Genomic DNA, 15,854 nt, shown 5'->3' on the forward strand with positions numbered 1-15,854 from the left:
GCTCCAGAACTGCTCAAAACGGTTTGAAATAGTTTCCAATCGATTTGGCATGTCAAAAATAGGGCATATCCCAACTTTCGGCTTTCTTGGTTAATTTGGTAAAATTTCAATTTTTCCCCTCATTTTTGGCCTAAATTTGATTTTCAAAAATTCACCAAAAATTGAAAAAGGCACTTTAGCACTTGAAATTTTGACAGGTGATGAATTTTGGCCTGATCTTTCGATTTACTTTTGTACGGTTTAAACAATTTCATGCAAGTCCTATGTTAGAACGCTAAATCTGCGATTTTGGTTGACCTGTCAATCAAAATGGCCGCCATTTTGTAAGTAGGGCCACTTTTTTTTTGAGAACAAGGGCTAGAAATGTTCCTTAGGATTCTCCTTTTAAGAAAAAAGTTGTCTCGGAGAATCGACGGAGGGGGGTGCAACAGATCCTTATGCGGGCTCTCCGAATATTAATTATTCCAAAATATCGAATAAAATTGGGGAAATATTTTGAAACGCACTGGGGCCACTTTTCTTAGTTATTATCGCCAATTTAAAAAAAATCGAGAAAAATAGCCAAAATTTTACGAAATTTTTCCGATTTTTTCCCAGGTTTTCACGACAAATTTCAGATTTCTAGGTGAAAAGGGGACATTTTTGCAATCCAGCTAATTATGTAATTGCTTCTCAAAATAATCACAATTCACAACAGAAGATACAATTTGAATTTTTGAACGTGAAGCAAAAATATCTCGAAACGAAAACTAAGCTTCTCAAAAATGTGCTAGGTACCTATAATCAATTCCTACTGATTGGGAAATTTTCGTATTTTTTCAAAAGGAGGAAGAGGAGAGAGGCTATTGAAATTGAACATAAAGTTCATCTGCCTCTTCATTTCTCACAACCTTTGGTTTGTTTACAACGAGAGGAAAGCGGAAGCGGTGAAGGGAGAAGACGAAGGGCATTCGTGAAATGAAATACTCGTATCACCCGTTGGCATACTAATTTCTCTCTCCATTTTCCATCTTTATTTATAGCATCGTTGAATGGGAGCAGGATAGAGTTGTGCTCATACCCCTGAAATCCTTCAAAAAAATTCCAGCCAACTCGAATGACAAAAAATTTTCCACGTTGATTTCTGGCCCAAGTTTTATTCGCACCATCCCGTATGGAAATAGACCTTCTCTGACCTTTTACGAGTACATAGTTTGAACGATGACTCAATTTTTCTCACTCATTCTGCACAATAGTCCTCTAAGAGTACGATGAGGTATCCGGCGAGGGACGAGACGAGGCAGAGCAATGCACAGTACCTACTTGTACTAATAATTGTTAAATTAAGTATTCGCTCCGCTCGGATATCAATTACATACTACTGGTGAAGAGGGCAATAAAACAATAACAACGACGGAACTCTCTCCACCACTTTTTCGTATTACTCGCGTCGTCGTTATCGCTTTCTTCGTCGAGGTTCAAGCCTAAGAGGTAGTTCTTCGACCAATGATTTTCATTATGTGAGCAAGCTTATCAAATTACTTCGGTAGTCCTTTTTCGCCGCTGTGCCGTCGCCGATTTTTTTTTCTCACCAATTATTAATTCTTCTATTACGCGATTTTATTAGTTGACGAATTTCGTTCGCGGAGAGAGTGTTTATTATTATTCGTCGAAACTCGCATATTTTCATGATTTATTCATAGTTATTATTTTTCGCGGGTAAGTTGGTTCATTTTATTTTATTGTAATTTTTTTTTCTATTTTTTTTCGACAAATAGTTCTCGTTTCTCGCCTCGTTTATTTCGCTATTTTTCCAAATCGTTGTCGTCTCGTCGCGAATAAATGGTGCCAATGTCGAAATTTTTTTGAAATTTTTTAAAAGTTGTTTTTTCATTTTTTTTAGAATTAATTTCATTTTGGTATTTTGTTAATTTGGTATAGAATTTTTATAATATAGTAAATCGTGCCAGTGACGTGGAAATTTTTTATTTTTCTCGTATCGTCGAAGATATATCTACGTATTTACCTACTTCGAAAACCAGGTTAGAAGTGACGTAAATTTTATGTATGCAAAAATACAACTTTAAGTACGATACTTAGCTGCAGTTTTACGAGAAATAGTTTCAAAATCATCGTAGAATCCTTTACGCTTGAAAACTGAAAAGTAATTAGAATTGTGTCGTGATTCATCTCATCTCTACTTACGCGATAAATACCTCTTTAGCATCAAAGCGTTTTATTTTACTTCGCTCCATCGTTCGATTTTTTACAATTTTTTTCCCTTCTAGTTAAACGACATCTCGTGTACGTAATAATTTTTCTATTCGTAGTTCGATTAAATTTCGAAATTTCAAAGTTTTGTTTATTTTTTGATTTTTTTATTCAATTTACTATCTTGGCGGTCGTCGAATGAGACGTTGCCAAACATCGAAAACCATTCATAATTAATCAACTTGGATGGTTTGTTATGAAAAATGGAAAACTATTGGGATAATTATTTTTTTAATACGTTACAGATATGGTAAAATATAAGTGACCTTTTTTTAAACGTACCTTCGAAATTACATGCTTTATAAATGAAACTATGCAAATATTTTCTAAATTGAGAAAACTAACTTTAAAAAGCTTTCCAATTTTATTTGACAAAGGTATCCCTTATCCCCTAGTCACGTTGTCGAGTAATAAAACGAATAAAAAATTTAAGAAATAAAATTCACCTATATGCAATTTCACGATGATTTATCGGTACTCCAGATTACTTATTAGAATATTGTTTTCGAAACTAATCGATGTTAATTTCAATTACCTACTCGTACCTATCGATAAGATCATAAGAGCATCTACATACATAGAATTAATCACTATACAGTTGATTTTTTTTTTTTACTCGTTGAGTAACCTAAGTGGTCATTTAAAATGACGAGATTCTCTTGGTAAAAATTTCGCCAACTTTCAACTAAATACATAGGTACTTATATCTGCTCATGTTGAAAACACTCTTTAGCTATACTTATTGAAAAGGAAAGTGATTTGATTATTTGATTACTTAGATGGCTATTTAAATAGGTACCTACTACCTACATTCGAGTTTCAAGAAATCACTGAGTTCTCTAAGATCCGGAAATGAATCAGTATTGTATAAATTAGGCCACCGTATAAATTTTGGATCGGTACTTGATGGTTGATGATACCTACCTACAAGAGGTGTAAAATTATGAATATAGGTATCTGTGTTGTAATTAGCAGAGACCTGATAAGATAAACTAAGTCGGCGTCAAATTATATTTCAAGTAAAAGTGACTACCTACTAAAGAATAAAATAAATCAACCAGAATAATCTTCTGTACTTGACAATGTAATTTTTAATAACGCGTGCTTGTTCTCAAATAGTTTATTTCATTTTTTTTTTTTTTAAAGCAGTGCTCATTGTGAATTTGTTGTAGTTTCATACCTCGATATAAAAAACTTTATGCCATCTTTAAAATGAATCTGATTGAGCGAAAACATCACCAGACATGGGCTATTTCTAGAGTGAATAATTAATTGATGTTTGAACTCAACGACCTCGAATTAGTGATAGACTCGATATCTTATTCTACGAGCTCGCAAATTTTCACCTCTTTTTCAAAACCAGGATGCTTATTGAATTAAAATCCAGAAAGCTAAATTCGTGTATTTTTTGAGATTTTCGTACTCCTGATATGAAAGTTTGTACCACCTCAATGTTGTCAAAACCACCCATAGTTAACCCCTCCTCCTCCTTCTTCTCCTCACCTCCCCCGAAAACTTCAACGTATCTTCAGACTTTTAAAATATTCTAATGTGAAATTTTTTAAACAATATTTTTCTCCATGAAGGAATACATTAAAATTCACCCCCCTTTTCTCGTCCGTCCCTCTCTGCCCATTTTATCATTTTATTCAAAAAAAAAAAAAAAAAAAAAAAAAACGAGAAAATCATCAAAAAAATTTAACGCATCGACCTGCAAAATTTTCATTTCAGAAAGGATTTTTGGCAATTTTAGACATCAAAGTGAGAATTTTGGGCATTTTCTGGAAAAAACGTTATTTTTTTGCCAATTTTTGGGAATTTTTTTTTTCTTAATAATTTTTTACCATGATGAAACTTGGACATTTTGGGAATGTTTTTGGCGATTCTTGGCAGTTTTAGTAAAAAAGCAAGATATTTAGCAATCGCTTTTGGGCAATTTTTGTTGAGAAAAGAGAGCTTTTTTTGCAACTTTTTCGTAAGAAATTTCCAGTATTTTTCAAGTTGAAAAAGGCAATTTTTTTAGAAAATCTTACTTGCAATTTTATTATGGAAAAACTTTTTTTTAAAAATGAGATTTATTAGCAATTTTTGACAATTTTTCATGAAAAAAGCGAACTTTTTTAGCAATTAATTTTTTTCAATTCCTGTTGAAAAGTTGAGACAATTTGAAACTTTTTTTTACATTTTATAATTTTTGTTTAGAAAACGGAAACAAAACACGAGACTTCTGCAATTGAGAAGAGGGAAGGGTTTTTGGCAATTAATTGGCGATTTTGGACATGAAAGTGAAAATTTTTAGCATTCTTTTTGGCATTCCATCGGTCTATACTCGTATTTCCTCTGTTTGGGGAAAAAAATACGTAACTCTTATTTTATACTCGTAAATTACTTTTTTTCAATTTTTGTAAAAAAATTTGAGATTTGACTTTCTGTACTTTTTTTGAAAAAAAGACTCTTCTTTAGACAATTTTAGCAACAAAGCAACGTTTTTCGGTCATTCTTTTTCAATTTTGGACAAAAAAATTAGAATTTTTGGAATTTTTTGGCATAAAAACTAAAAAGCGAGAGATTTTGACAGATTTACAACAATAGGCAGAGCTTTTTTTGGTCAACTTTTGGCAAAATAATGCGAGACTTTGACAATTTAAACAAATGGAAGGAGGTTTTTTGACAATTTCTGACAAAAATATGACTTATGGACAATTTTAGAAAAGAAGTGAGACTTTTTGGAATTTTTTGCAAAAAAAAGACGACTTAAACAATTTTTTTTAAAACGAGAATTTTTTGCAATTTTTGGCAGAAAGCAAAACTGTGACGATTCTAGCCACAAGCAGGACTTTTTTGTAAACTATTGGCAAAAAAGTGCACTTTTTAGCAATTTCTGGCAAAAAAGTGACACTTTTTTTTAGCAATTTCTGGCAAAAAAGTGACACTTTTTTTTTAGCAATTTCTGGCAAAAAAGTGACACTTTTTTTTAGCAATTTTTGACAAAAAAGCAAAAATTTTAGTTTGAAAAAAAAGTACAAGACATTTTTTAAAAAGTGAGAACTTTTTCAAAAAGCACAAATTTGATAATTTTAGCAAAAAGCAACAATTTTTGAGGATTATTTATTTATTTATTTATTTATTTATTTTTCATATACCTACGTATTTAATGCTTTTACTGTTAAAAAATATATATATATAATTATCTAAAAAACAATTCAAAAAGTGATACCTTTTTTTTACATTTTTCAAGAAAAAAAACCGAAACTTTTTGGTATTTTTTTGACAGTTTTGGGTAATGAAGTGAGACTTTAAAATTATTAAAAAGCTGAAATTTTTGGCAAAATATCGCGATATCTCGATCATTTTAGCAAATGGAAGGGCTTTTTGGCAATTTCTGGCAAAAAGTGAGACTTGGGTCATTTTGAAAAGGCGTGAGACTTTTTGGAAATTCTTTCAGAAAAAAGACAATTTTTAATAATCTTCCAAAAAACGAGACTTCTAAGCAATTTTTGGCAAAAAGCAAAACACCGGCAATTTCAGCCACAAGCTGGAGTTTTTGGGAACTATTAGCAAAAAAACGAAGGTATATGGACAGGTATATTTTTAAAAAAATCACTAGCAATTTCGCTAAAAAGCGAGAACTTTTTCAAAAAGCATAAATTCAGCAATTTTAGCCAAAAGCAACAATTTTTGAGAATTATTTGAAAAAAATTATCAACATTTTATTGTATTTTTTTTTTGAAAAGTGAGACTTTAAACATTTTTTATGTTTAAAAAACACTATAAAGTAAAACCTGATCGAATATTGTTAAAAAGTTTGAATTTTTTGAAAAAAACAAGATTTTTGAAAAAAAGTAGTATCTACTTTTTCATTCTTTTTGCATTAAAAAAAAAAAAAAATGAAATTTGTGGTAATTTTTGGCAAAAAGTAATGGTGATAAATTTAGTAAAAGGTACAACAGAACTTTTTACAAATGATTCGGCAAAAAAAATGATTCTTTTTGGCAACCTTTGTTGAAAATGGGAGAGTTTTTTTTTTATTTTTCAATTTTTCAGATCAAAAACGAGACTTGACATTTTTGACAACAGAGTGAAACAGACAATTTTAACCAAAAAAAGTAGGCACTTTTCGCCCATTTCTCAAAAAAAAAAAAAAAAAAAAAAAAAATAGATATTTGAAGAAGTATTGGAAAAAAATGTGAAATTTCACAGAATTTTTTGCAAAAAAAAGGACAACTTTTGGTAATTTTGTTAAAAAATGAAAATTTTTCATCATTTCTGGTAAAAAAAAGCAAGACTTCGACAATTCTAGTAAAATTCTAGACTTCTTGAGAATATTGGCAAAAAAGCAAAGCTTGATAGTTTGAAAAAAAAGAGAAAAAAATCTTTAGTCATTTTATTAAAAAGTAAAATTTTTTTCAAAACACAAAAAGACAATGTTGGCAAAAAACATCAATTTTCTGAATTATTGGCAAAAGATTACATTTTTTCGCAGTGTCTTTTTTCGAACAGTAAGACCCTTTTTTTTTACATTTTTTAAGTAAAAAAATCGACACTCTTTGGTTTATTTTTGGCAATTATATTATTATAAGTAAAAAAAACGAAACTTTTCAATTGCTAAAAAGTCAGAATTTTTGGAAATTTTTCGACAGAAAGCAAACTTTTGGACATTTAAAAAAAAGTATCGATAAGTATTTGAAATTTGTTGCAAAAAAAAAACGATTGAATTTGTGACATTTTTTTTTTAAATTTTGAACAAAAAGCAAGATTTACAGTTTCATTAAAAAAATTTCTTTTGATTTTTTTTTTTGTTTTTTGTAAAATAGTGAGACTTTTGGGTGATTTTTCTTTTGAAATTAGAACAATTAAAGCTCAAAAACTAACATTTCTGAATCAAAACGAAACTCTGACAATTGTGACAGAAAGTGAAGTTTTTTTTCTGTTTTTGACAGAAAACGAAAATTCGGCAATTTTAACACAGGGTAGGGCTTTGTAACCGTAACACTAAAAATGTGGTGCGAACAGTTGAAAAAAACAATCAGTTTTTGACAGAAAACGAAAATTCGGCAATTTTAACACAGGGTAGGGCTTTGTAACCGTAACACTAAAAATGTGGTGCGAACAGTTGAAAAAAACAATCAAGTACAAATTATTCACTTATTGATTGATATTAATAGAATTTTTTCCCCTTCAAGATCTATTATAAAGAAATGAAAGTTTTTGAAAATAGGTAGGTACATACAAAAAAAGAAAAAAGAAAAAGGTAATTTCAGTAACCAAAATTTACTTTTAGTAACTTTAGTAACTCAGTTACTCGAAAAATAATCCCATTGCGAGCCCTGTGTTTACAAACGATGAAGCTACGTAATGTTAAATATAAATCATATCTAATGGATTACGTTTGATGGATTACATTTGAAATTTGATAGGCCATAATTTTGTTCCTTCGATTTGTTGGATCAGCAAACCAATCACACTTAGAGTTGTGTATTATTGAACATCGTAAATTACTCGAAACCATCAACGAAATATCCTGTCTCATGTCATTTTACGAGCTGGGAAGTTTACAAAACCTAAAATGCTAAACAATCTCCGCTAATCAAATAAACTGCAGCCTGCAGCTGGGTACCTATTCATTCCTGGAGAGAAATTTTTGAATTGCAAATAGTCTCCAAGTATTCATCTCTTTCATCTCTCTAAAAAAAAAAAAAAAAAAAAAAAAAAAACGAATTTCATCTCCACGAAGACCTTTTTTCATTTTAGGGCTACATAAAATAGGCTTCGCAAAAAAATCTGAGAAAAAAAACGTAAAAATTTAACAAGGTTATACATTTCTCTTCAATCTGCTCATCGTTATAAGTTGATAAAAATTATGTTTTTAACGATCGTGTTACACGTTCAGGCGAAGATGATACTGTATTAACATATCGAGTAAACATTTTTTTGGAGACGTCTCAAGGAGCTAGGAGGAAATTGGGGTCGATTTTCAAAGGCAAGCAGGAAAATGAAACTGTACACGGTGCCGGTTAAATATCGGCTAATGGGTCGGTGGGTGCGATGAGCAGGATATATGTACGAGAAAGGAACGCGCGAAACTAGAGTGAAAATATTTCACTATACCTATGTATAGAAAATGTCAGCAGGATTTTGAACAAATGTAAAAAGCTCGTCGCTAACGTTGGTTTGAAAATTCCGCATTCGCGATGCTAAAAAATTAATAAAAATGTATCGTCCGATGTTATACTTGTATTTCTTTGGCTCTGGCACGATTATATAAAATTCGCATTTTGCCGCATTATTTCACTCGCTTAGTCGGTTATGCGACATGTTGTTTCATCGTATCGGTGTTAATAGAATTGCATATCCGTATGCCCGGTTTCTAAGCGTTATTCGTATTTTATAACCATGGTGTGAATAAAGTTGCCTACTCGGATCGAGAATCTGGCGTTATGTAGCATATTTTAACGTTCGGTTTCGATGCATATTTTACAGGATGAACGCCGAAAATGGTTGATTTCGAGTACTTTCCAGTCCGAAGATAACACGTTATGGAAATTCGAACAAAATTGAAAAATAAATTAAAATGAACGCCAATACGACGAATCGTAAATACGGTGACATTAATCGGAACACGTCATGGAAGTATTGCAGCAACAACAACAATAATAATATTAACAATAATAATAATAATTTATCGACCGTAAACAACAATACTCTACTCTCGGCTAACGAGCAGAGTGAAATAATTCGATTTTACGATGAAGGAAAAGTTCTCATCACAGGCAGTACCGGATTCATCGGTAAAGCTTTGACTGAAAAGTTGCTCAGGACTTGCGTCACCGTATCCACCATATATTTATTAATAAGGCCGAAGAAAGGTCAAAGCTGCGAAGAAAGATGTAACGATTTGCTACAGAATCCTGTTAGTAGTGGTATTTTTTTGTTGTATTAATATTATGAAATCCGAACCGTATTATTAAAGTAGGTATTCGTATAGGTTATATTTAGCTCATCGTTGTGTTTATTGTTCAGGTCTTTGATCGTATTCGAGCCGAAGAATGTTCCGAAAAAATACTTTCCAAGGTCGTTTGCATCGCTGGAGATGTAACCGAACCAGATTTAGGAATGTCCGAAGAGAATAAGAATAAGCTTTTGGAAGAAGTGACCATAGTGTTTCATTCGGCAGCTACAGTCAAGTTCAACGAAAGCTTAGATACTGCGGTAACGCTCAATACTTTGGGCACCCAAAGGGTGTTACTGTTTTGTAAACAAATGAAAAATTTAAAAGTAAGTTACCTCTTTAAGTAAGTATAGCAGCGAATGAAAGGAATAATCCAAAGAAGATGTACATATAGGTATATTAAACTAATCTCGATTACGTTTCAATGTTTGTATAGGCTTTAATTCATGTTTCTACCGCTTACTCGAATGCTGACAAAGAGGAAATTTCAGAAACAGTGTATCCGATTCCGGTGAATATTTTTGGTGAAATTAAACCCAACGAAATGCTATCAGAAGAATTACTCAAAAAAATTGGACGTAAATTACAAAGAAAGCATCCTAATACTTATACGGTTACGAAAGCTATGGCTGAATGGGTCGTCGCAGAATACTCAGATGATATCGCCGCTGCCATTGTTAGACCGAGTATAGGTAAATAATCGATGATGCTGTGAAACGTGGAATAACGTGAAGTCTACAGTTCAAGCTGGTGAAAAGTGTTTTAGTCGCAGTTAGCTTGCGTTTTTACGTCTAAAAAAATTCAGTTTGCTTCTGGTAGATAACACTAACGGGTCTAAAATGTAAGAAAATTAGATTTTAGTAGATAGGAGGGGATGGGGCTAAAAATCTCTTTACTGGACTTTTAAGTAAGGCAGTAGGTATTTAAAGAACACTAATTTTTTTCGGTGCAACAATTTGGAAATTGTCGAGTATGATCAACAAGGACGAACCAAAGTAGTTTCTTTGGGGGAGGGGCAAAATCGCTAAAAATGTCAACTCTTGTTACCAAAATTTTCAACTTCATCTACTAAAATTTTACAGATTTTTTTTTTGCAAAAACGTGTTAAAAAAACAAAGCAAACGTGTTTTTTTTGTTTTAAAACAGTTTTTTTTCTTGTTTAAGACGTGTTTTATATAAACACAAATTTATTTGTTATGGATTTAGTTTTTCAAATATCCGTTATCTAGTCATCAATTTTTAAGATGTGGCGTCATAATAAAACAGCTATGAGGCTAAGAAATATTAAAAAATCGAAATCAAAACACAAAATTTGTCTAAAAAAAAGTAGTAAAAGAAAAATGAAAATCTGAAAATACAGTTCATTCAATTCCACTTCTTTTTCAACAAGAAACTGAAAAAACGTGTTTTTTAAAAGGAAATTAGAGTTGAAAAAAGTTGAAAAAAAAATACGTTTAAAACTTTTTTTTTTGGTTTTGTTTTTTTAATCGTTATTGAATGAACTGTATTTTTAGATTTTCATTTTTTTTCCTGCACTTTTTTTTGGTGTTTTGATTTCAATTTTTTTATAATTCTTGAACCTTATAGTTACTCTATAACGTCACTTCTTAAAAATTGATGACTGGATAACAAATACGAGTATTTGAAAAACTGAATCCAAAATATATGAATTTGTGTTTAAATTAAAACACATTTCAAGCACATAATTTTAAAAAAGAAAAAAAAACTGTTTTATTACAAAACAAAACAATTTGAACAAAAAAAAAAACGTTTTTTGTTTTATTATTTTTTTAAACACGTTTTTGTACAACCCTGGAAACATTTTGAATTTTTGGAAAAGACAAAACGAATTGGTTCAAGCTAAGCGAGGGCAAAAACTTGAAAATTCCAATTTCAAAAAATTAAAAAATTAGGTAGATTTTATATTGCGAGGATTTTAGTCTATGCACTTTCTTGGCTTCAAAATTTTGAAATTTGATTTTTGTGTTTTTTTTTTCAATTCCAAGTTAATTTTGAAACACAAAAGCGAACAGGCTCGAGGGGATCTAGGGCAGAAGCATTTCAAAATTCGTACTTTGAAAAGTAAAAAAACAAATATTTCTTATGAGAGGAATTTAGTCCATCTTTTTTTTAGCTTCAAAACTTTAGACCTTGAATGATTTTTGTTTTGGAAATTGTAATTGTGACTTGTGAGACAGAAAAACAAACAGTCCTGAGCGAAGCGAGGGTTAGAGCTGTAGAAAATTCCATCTTTGAGAGGTATAAAAAAAATTATTTTCTGTGCTTCCTGAAAGGGGTTATTCTAATAATTTTTGGATTCAAAATTTTAGAATTTAAATTTTGGTTTTTGTTTAAAAATTTTAATTCTGAAACTAAAAATCAAACAGGCCTGAGCGATGCGAGGGCAAAAGCTTTTTCGATTTTCGAAAAGTAAAAAAACGACATTTTTAATGTGAGTTTATTTTTTGTTAAATATTTTTTTGAATCTGAATGGAAGTTTTTTTTTTAAATTTCAATTTCGAACGAGATTACGTAGCCAATTTTTAAAAATAAGAAGTCTTCAATTTTTTGAATTCAGTCAATTTTTAAACTTTTTTGAAACGTTTGTACAATTTTGCATAATTTTGTCAAAAATCATAAAATATGCCAACGTTTAGTCAATTTTTCAATTTTTTAAAAACAATTTCACTTGAGTTGAAAAAATGATAAAATTTGCAAATTTTTTTTGTAAATTTTTCAATTTTTTGAAAAGTTTTACTCAGGTTGTATAAATTATAAAATTCGCCAATTTTTTAATTTTTTGAAAAATTTTACACGAATTGTGAAAATTATAAGTATAAAATTTCCTGTTTTTTGTAGGGTATTTTCAAGCAATTCTAAGCAGTTGGAAATTCTCATAAACTTCAATTTAATGATTTAGGTATTGTGTTAATTTTTTCAATTGTTTTGTTTGTATTTGCTGTCCAGAAGTTGGTAAATGTCAACTTTGCCAACTTCCACCAAAAAAGACGAATTTGACAATTTTTCCAACTTTCTAAATGTCCATTGCCCAGCGAGGGCAAGCTGTTCCCTTCCCCCCCTTTGGTTTTATTCTAAATGGTCGGGAATACGTCGCGTCGTTTAACTTGACTTTTAATTTTATTTGAAGTTCTGTAAATCGTAATCAAATAACAAAGTGAAAGAGTGATCATTGAATTTTTTGATTATTGTCTTATTATAGGTACATATGATATTAAATAATATGTATACATAGGTACTAGAATAAATTAGTGCCAGGAACAAAAATATTGAAATGTTTTTTGAGCATTTTAAAAGAATTCTGAGTCGAAAATTGGGTCTGATTTTTGAAATTTTTGAAAAAGTGTAATGCAACTTATCAAAATAAGTTGAAATTTCCCGAAAAAATTAAATATTTCCACAAAAATGTTTCTTGATTATTTTTGAGATTTATGCTCCTACAAGAATGTTCCTTGAAAACATGTCTACAATTTCGGTTCTAACAAAATTTTCTCTTGAGGCATCAGTTTTCCTTCAAATTCGAAAAATCTTTCTCGAAAAATCACTAAAATTCTTGCTTTTTCGGTTTTTACGAAAAGTAGGTACATTAGAAATAGAGCAAAATTTATCAAAATAAAAAGTGTTCAGAACAAAATTATTCTTTGAAAGAGGCGTATACCAAAAAATTTTCTCCCCCCCCCCCCAAAAAATAAAAATACAAAAACTGTTCCAATCAAAAAAATATTTAAATAAGAGTTATTTTTTAGAGCCCAATTCTAAGAGATGTTGAAGAAATGTAATGGGTAGATTATAACAATGGACTTTCTATCATGTGACGCATTTCGATCAGTTGTACAATACTTTTTCATAACTATTCGAAAAATTTATTCAATTTTAGACTCATACTACTTTCAACCTTGTTCAAAAAAGGTATTATAGAAATTTTTAATTTTCTGCTGAGATTTAGTACCATATTAATAAGCCGCATTACATTATTTCGAAGATAGCTGACGTTATTATTCAAACACATTTCCAAAAATCCCAAAAATCATGACTCAATCATAGGCTCAAAATTATTCAAAAATTCTCAAAAAACAATTTCATGGAATTATTTAATTTTTTCGTGAAATTTTAACCCATTTTGATAAGTTGCATTACACTTTTTCAAAAATTCCAAAAATCATGACCCCATTTTACGCTCAAAATTTTTCAAAAATGCTCAAAAAAACATTTTCGTGGAGATACTCGAATTTCTCACAAAATTTTAACATATTTTGATAGGTCACAATATCCCTTTTGGATAATTCTACAACGGTTCATTTTTCTACTCGAAAAATTGAAGGGGGCATATGCCCCTCTATCGTGACTTCAAAATTCCACTACTCCGTATTTTTCTAGCCATTTTTCGGAAATTTTGGGTTAATGGGAATGGAACAAACTCCTTTATTATTATAAATATGATTTTTTTTTTTGCGTCGCCGACTTAATGATGATGTAAGTAACCATTTTTGTGGTGAATTTACCCAAAAATCACACTTAAGGGGCACTAGCACCCCATTGTATGACTAGAAATCTGAAGTTTTTGCTTCTAGGCCATTTTAAAAATTAGGAGATTTTTAGCCCCCTCCCCCAACTATGGCACTACGAACATTTGGAATACCTACGCATTTTCTGACATTTTAGACCCATATCTAGCAAAAGCAAACTGAATTTTTTGGGTCGCAAAAATGCAAGCAAACTTGACACTTTTTGCTGGTTGGACTACAGACTATGCATATTTATTGCTTTGTTGATTAATCCTCATTTAAATAATTCCAACAGTGACAGCAGCCTGGCGAGAACCTTTCGAAGGATGGGTCGACAACGTCAGCGGTATTACCGGTATAATGATGGAAATTGGAAGAGGAACTATACGTAGTATTATATGTGATCAACGATTAGTAGTGGACGTAATTCCAGTAGACTTCGTAATAAATACTTTGATTGCTGCTGCCTGGCATACTGCTACTTTCAGGTTAGCCTATCAATCATTTAAACCAGATTTGGGAAATTTTGTCACTAAATATGAAATAATTGTTATTTTTTGTATTATAAATATTACAGGACAAACGCAATAAAAGTGTACAACTGTACGTCAGGTACATTGAATCCTCTAAGTTGGGAAGAACTAGGAGCTCTGACTCAACGCCATTCGTTATCTGTGCCATCGAAATATATCCAGTGGTATCCAGGATTTGCATTTCGTACAAATCGTTTCATACATTTACTCAGTGAAATGATGTTTCACTTTTTCCCCGCTTTCTTACTGGATACAGTTTTACGCTTAAGTGGATCTAAACCAATGTAAGCTAATTCGATTTAACATATCCCACGAGCCCTGTAATATTTCTAAACTAACACTGATTCGAATTCTTCTTCTTTACTAGGATGTTGAAAATCTACAATAGATTTAAATTAGCTGCCAAAACGGGCGAATTTTTCGCTCTCCATCAATGGAACTTCGCCAATGGAAATGTACAAATTCTTCAACAGGAAATGCTCAGCGTTGTCGATCAAGATATTTTCAACGTCGATATTTCAACGTTAAACTGGGACGTGTATATTAAAAACTACATGCTAGGTATTCGTAAATACGTGCTCAAAGATCCTGTCGAAACAATACCAAGTGCCAAGAAGAAATTACAAAGGTAGGTATAACTACATACAAGTAGGCAAATACTTACTTACTTATACCAACTCTTACAAACGACAGTACCTAATGGTTGATTTTGAAATGATTTTCAGGTTGTATTGGGCGCATAAAGTTCTGCAAGTCATGACAGGAATTGTTCTTCTTAAACTTTTAAGAAATTAAATTTTCAATTTCATTCTGATTTTCAATATAATTGTAGAGAATTTGTAATCATTTTTATTTATTTCACGTGCGAAGCGAGTTCTAAGAGGACCTGGCAGGACGAGCCCTCATATTTTTGATTCAGTTTTGTAGCTCAGTGTGGCCAGCCCCGGCCATGTCAGGGCAGAAAAAATTTCCTATAATTTTTATTCTCATCCCCCCCCCCACCTATACAGCAATAAAAAAATTAGCGACATTTCGTACTTGAAGTTATCTTTATGAGAATCTTGGCTTTACCCCTCTTTCACTAGGGTCTGAAATTTGTCACGAAACATTTATCTTATCAAAGTACTGAACACTTCTTCAGTGTTTTGGAAGATGAAAAAAAATCAATTAATGAAAATTGACAAAATTTCAAATTTTTCATCTTATCTGCAACTTTTTAACCCTCAATTCACATCTCAACAGTGGTCTTGGATTTCGATCTCTGAAACACAAATCTCATGTTTTTAGGAAAAATTACAAAAAACGTTTGAGCTCACCTAGCGCACCCCCCTCACACCTTTGATTGGGGGAGGGGGTGAAATGGAACTGAACCAGGAGCGAAATTCAAAAAATTTCAAGAACAAAACCAGAACCAAATGGGAATGAAAATTATGGGGTTTTAACGTCGCAATCTCACAAAATTTTTGACCTGTAATAATGGTTTTGCAAGATCATAGTGTGAACAACAGTTGTTTTTGCAGAGATTTCACAAGTAAGTACATTAATAATTAAACTAGAAAATTATTACAAGAGATGGTAAATGAGCACTGTTTGGGGCGA

At 31.2% G+C, this 15,854-nt stretch overlaps 1 protein-coding gene across 1 annotated transcript; it reads left to right on the top strand.

The window, feature by feature from the left end:
- The first annotated feature begins 1,356 nt into the window (after positions 1 to 1,356).
- Positions 1,357 to 15,098, top strand: LOC135849775 (putative fatty acyl-CoA reductase CG5065). Its single transcript, XM_065370351.1, has 8 exons — positions 1,357 to 1,698; positions 8,731 to 9,160; positions 9,271 to 9,525; positions 9,636 to 9,891; positions 14,018 to 14,210; positions 14,300 to 14,539; positions 14,623 to 14,883; positions 14,981 to 15,098. Exons 2-8 carry the CDS (start codon positions 8,822 to 8,824, stop codon positions 15,048 to 15,050), a joined length of 1,614 nt encoding a protein of 537 aa, XP_065226423.1. The 5' UTR covers positions 1,357 to 1,698; positions 8,731 to 8,821; the 3' UTR covers positions 15,051 to 15,098.
- Positions 15,099 to 15,854: the final 756 nt, after the last annotated feature.

Source organism: Planococcus citri, chromosome 1, assembly GCF_950023065.1.
Source record: "Planococcus citri chromosome 1, ihPlaCitr1.1, whole genome shotgun sequence".
Taxonomy (NCBI): domain Eukaryota; kingdom Metazoa; phylum Arthropoda; class Insecta; order Hemiptera; family Pseudococcidae; genus Planococcus; species Planococcus citri.

Coding starts and splice junctions, on each gene's coding strand:
- LOC135849775 (XM_065370351.1), top strand. CDS start 8,822: ATGAACGCCAATACGACGAATCGTAAATACGGTGACATTAATCGGAAC. Junction 14,540..14,622: donor TTAAGTGGATCTAAACCAAT/GTAAGCTAATTC, acceptor CTTCTTTACTAG/GATGTTGAAAATCTACAATA. Junction 14,884..14,980: donor GCCAAGAAGAAATTACAAAG/GTAGGTATAACT, acceptor AATGATTTTCAG/GTTGTATTGGGCGCATAAAG.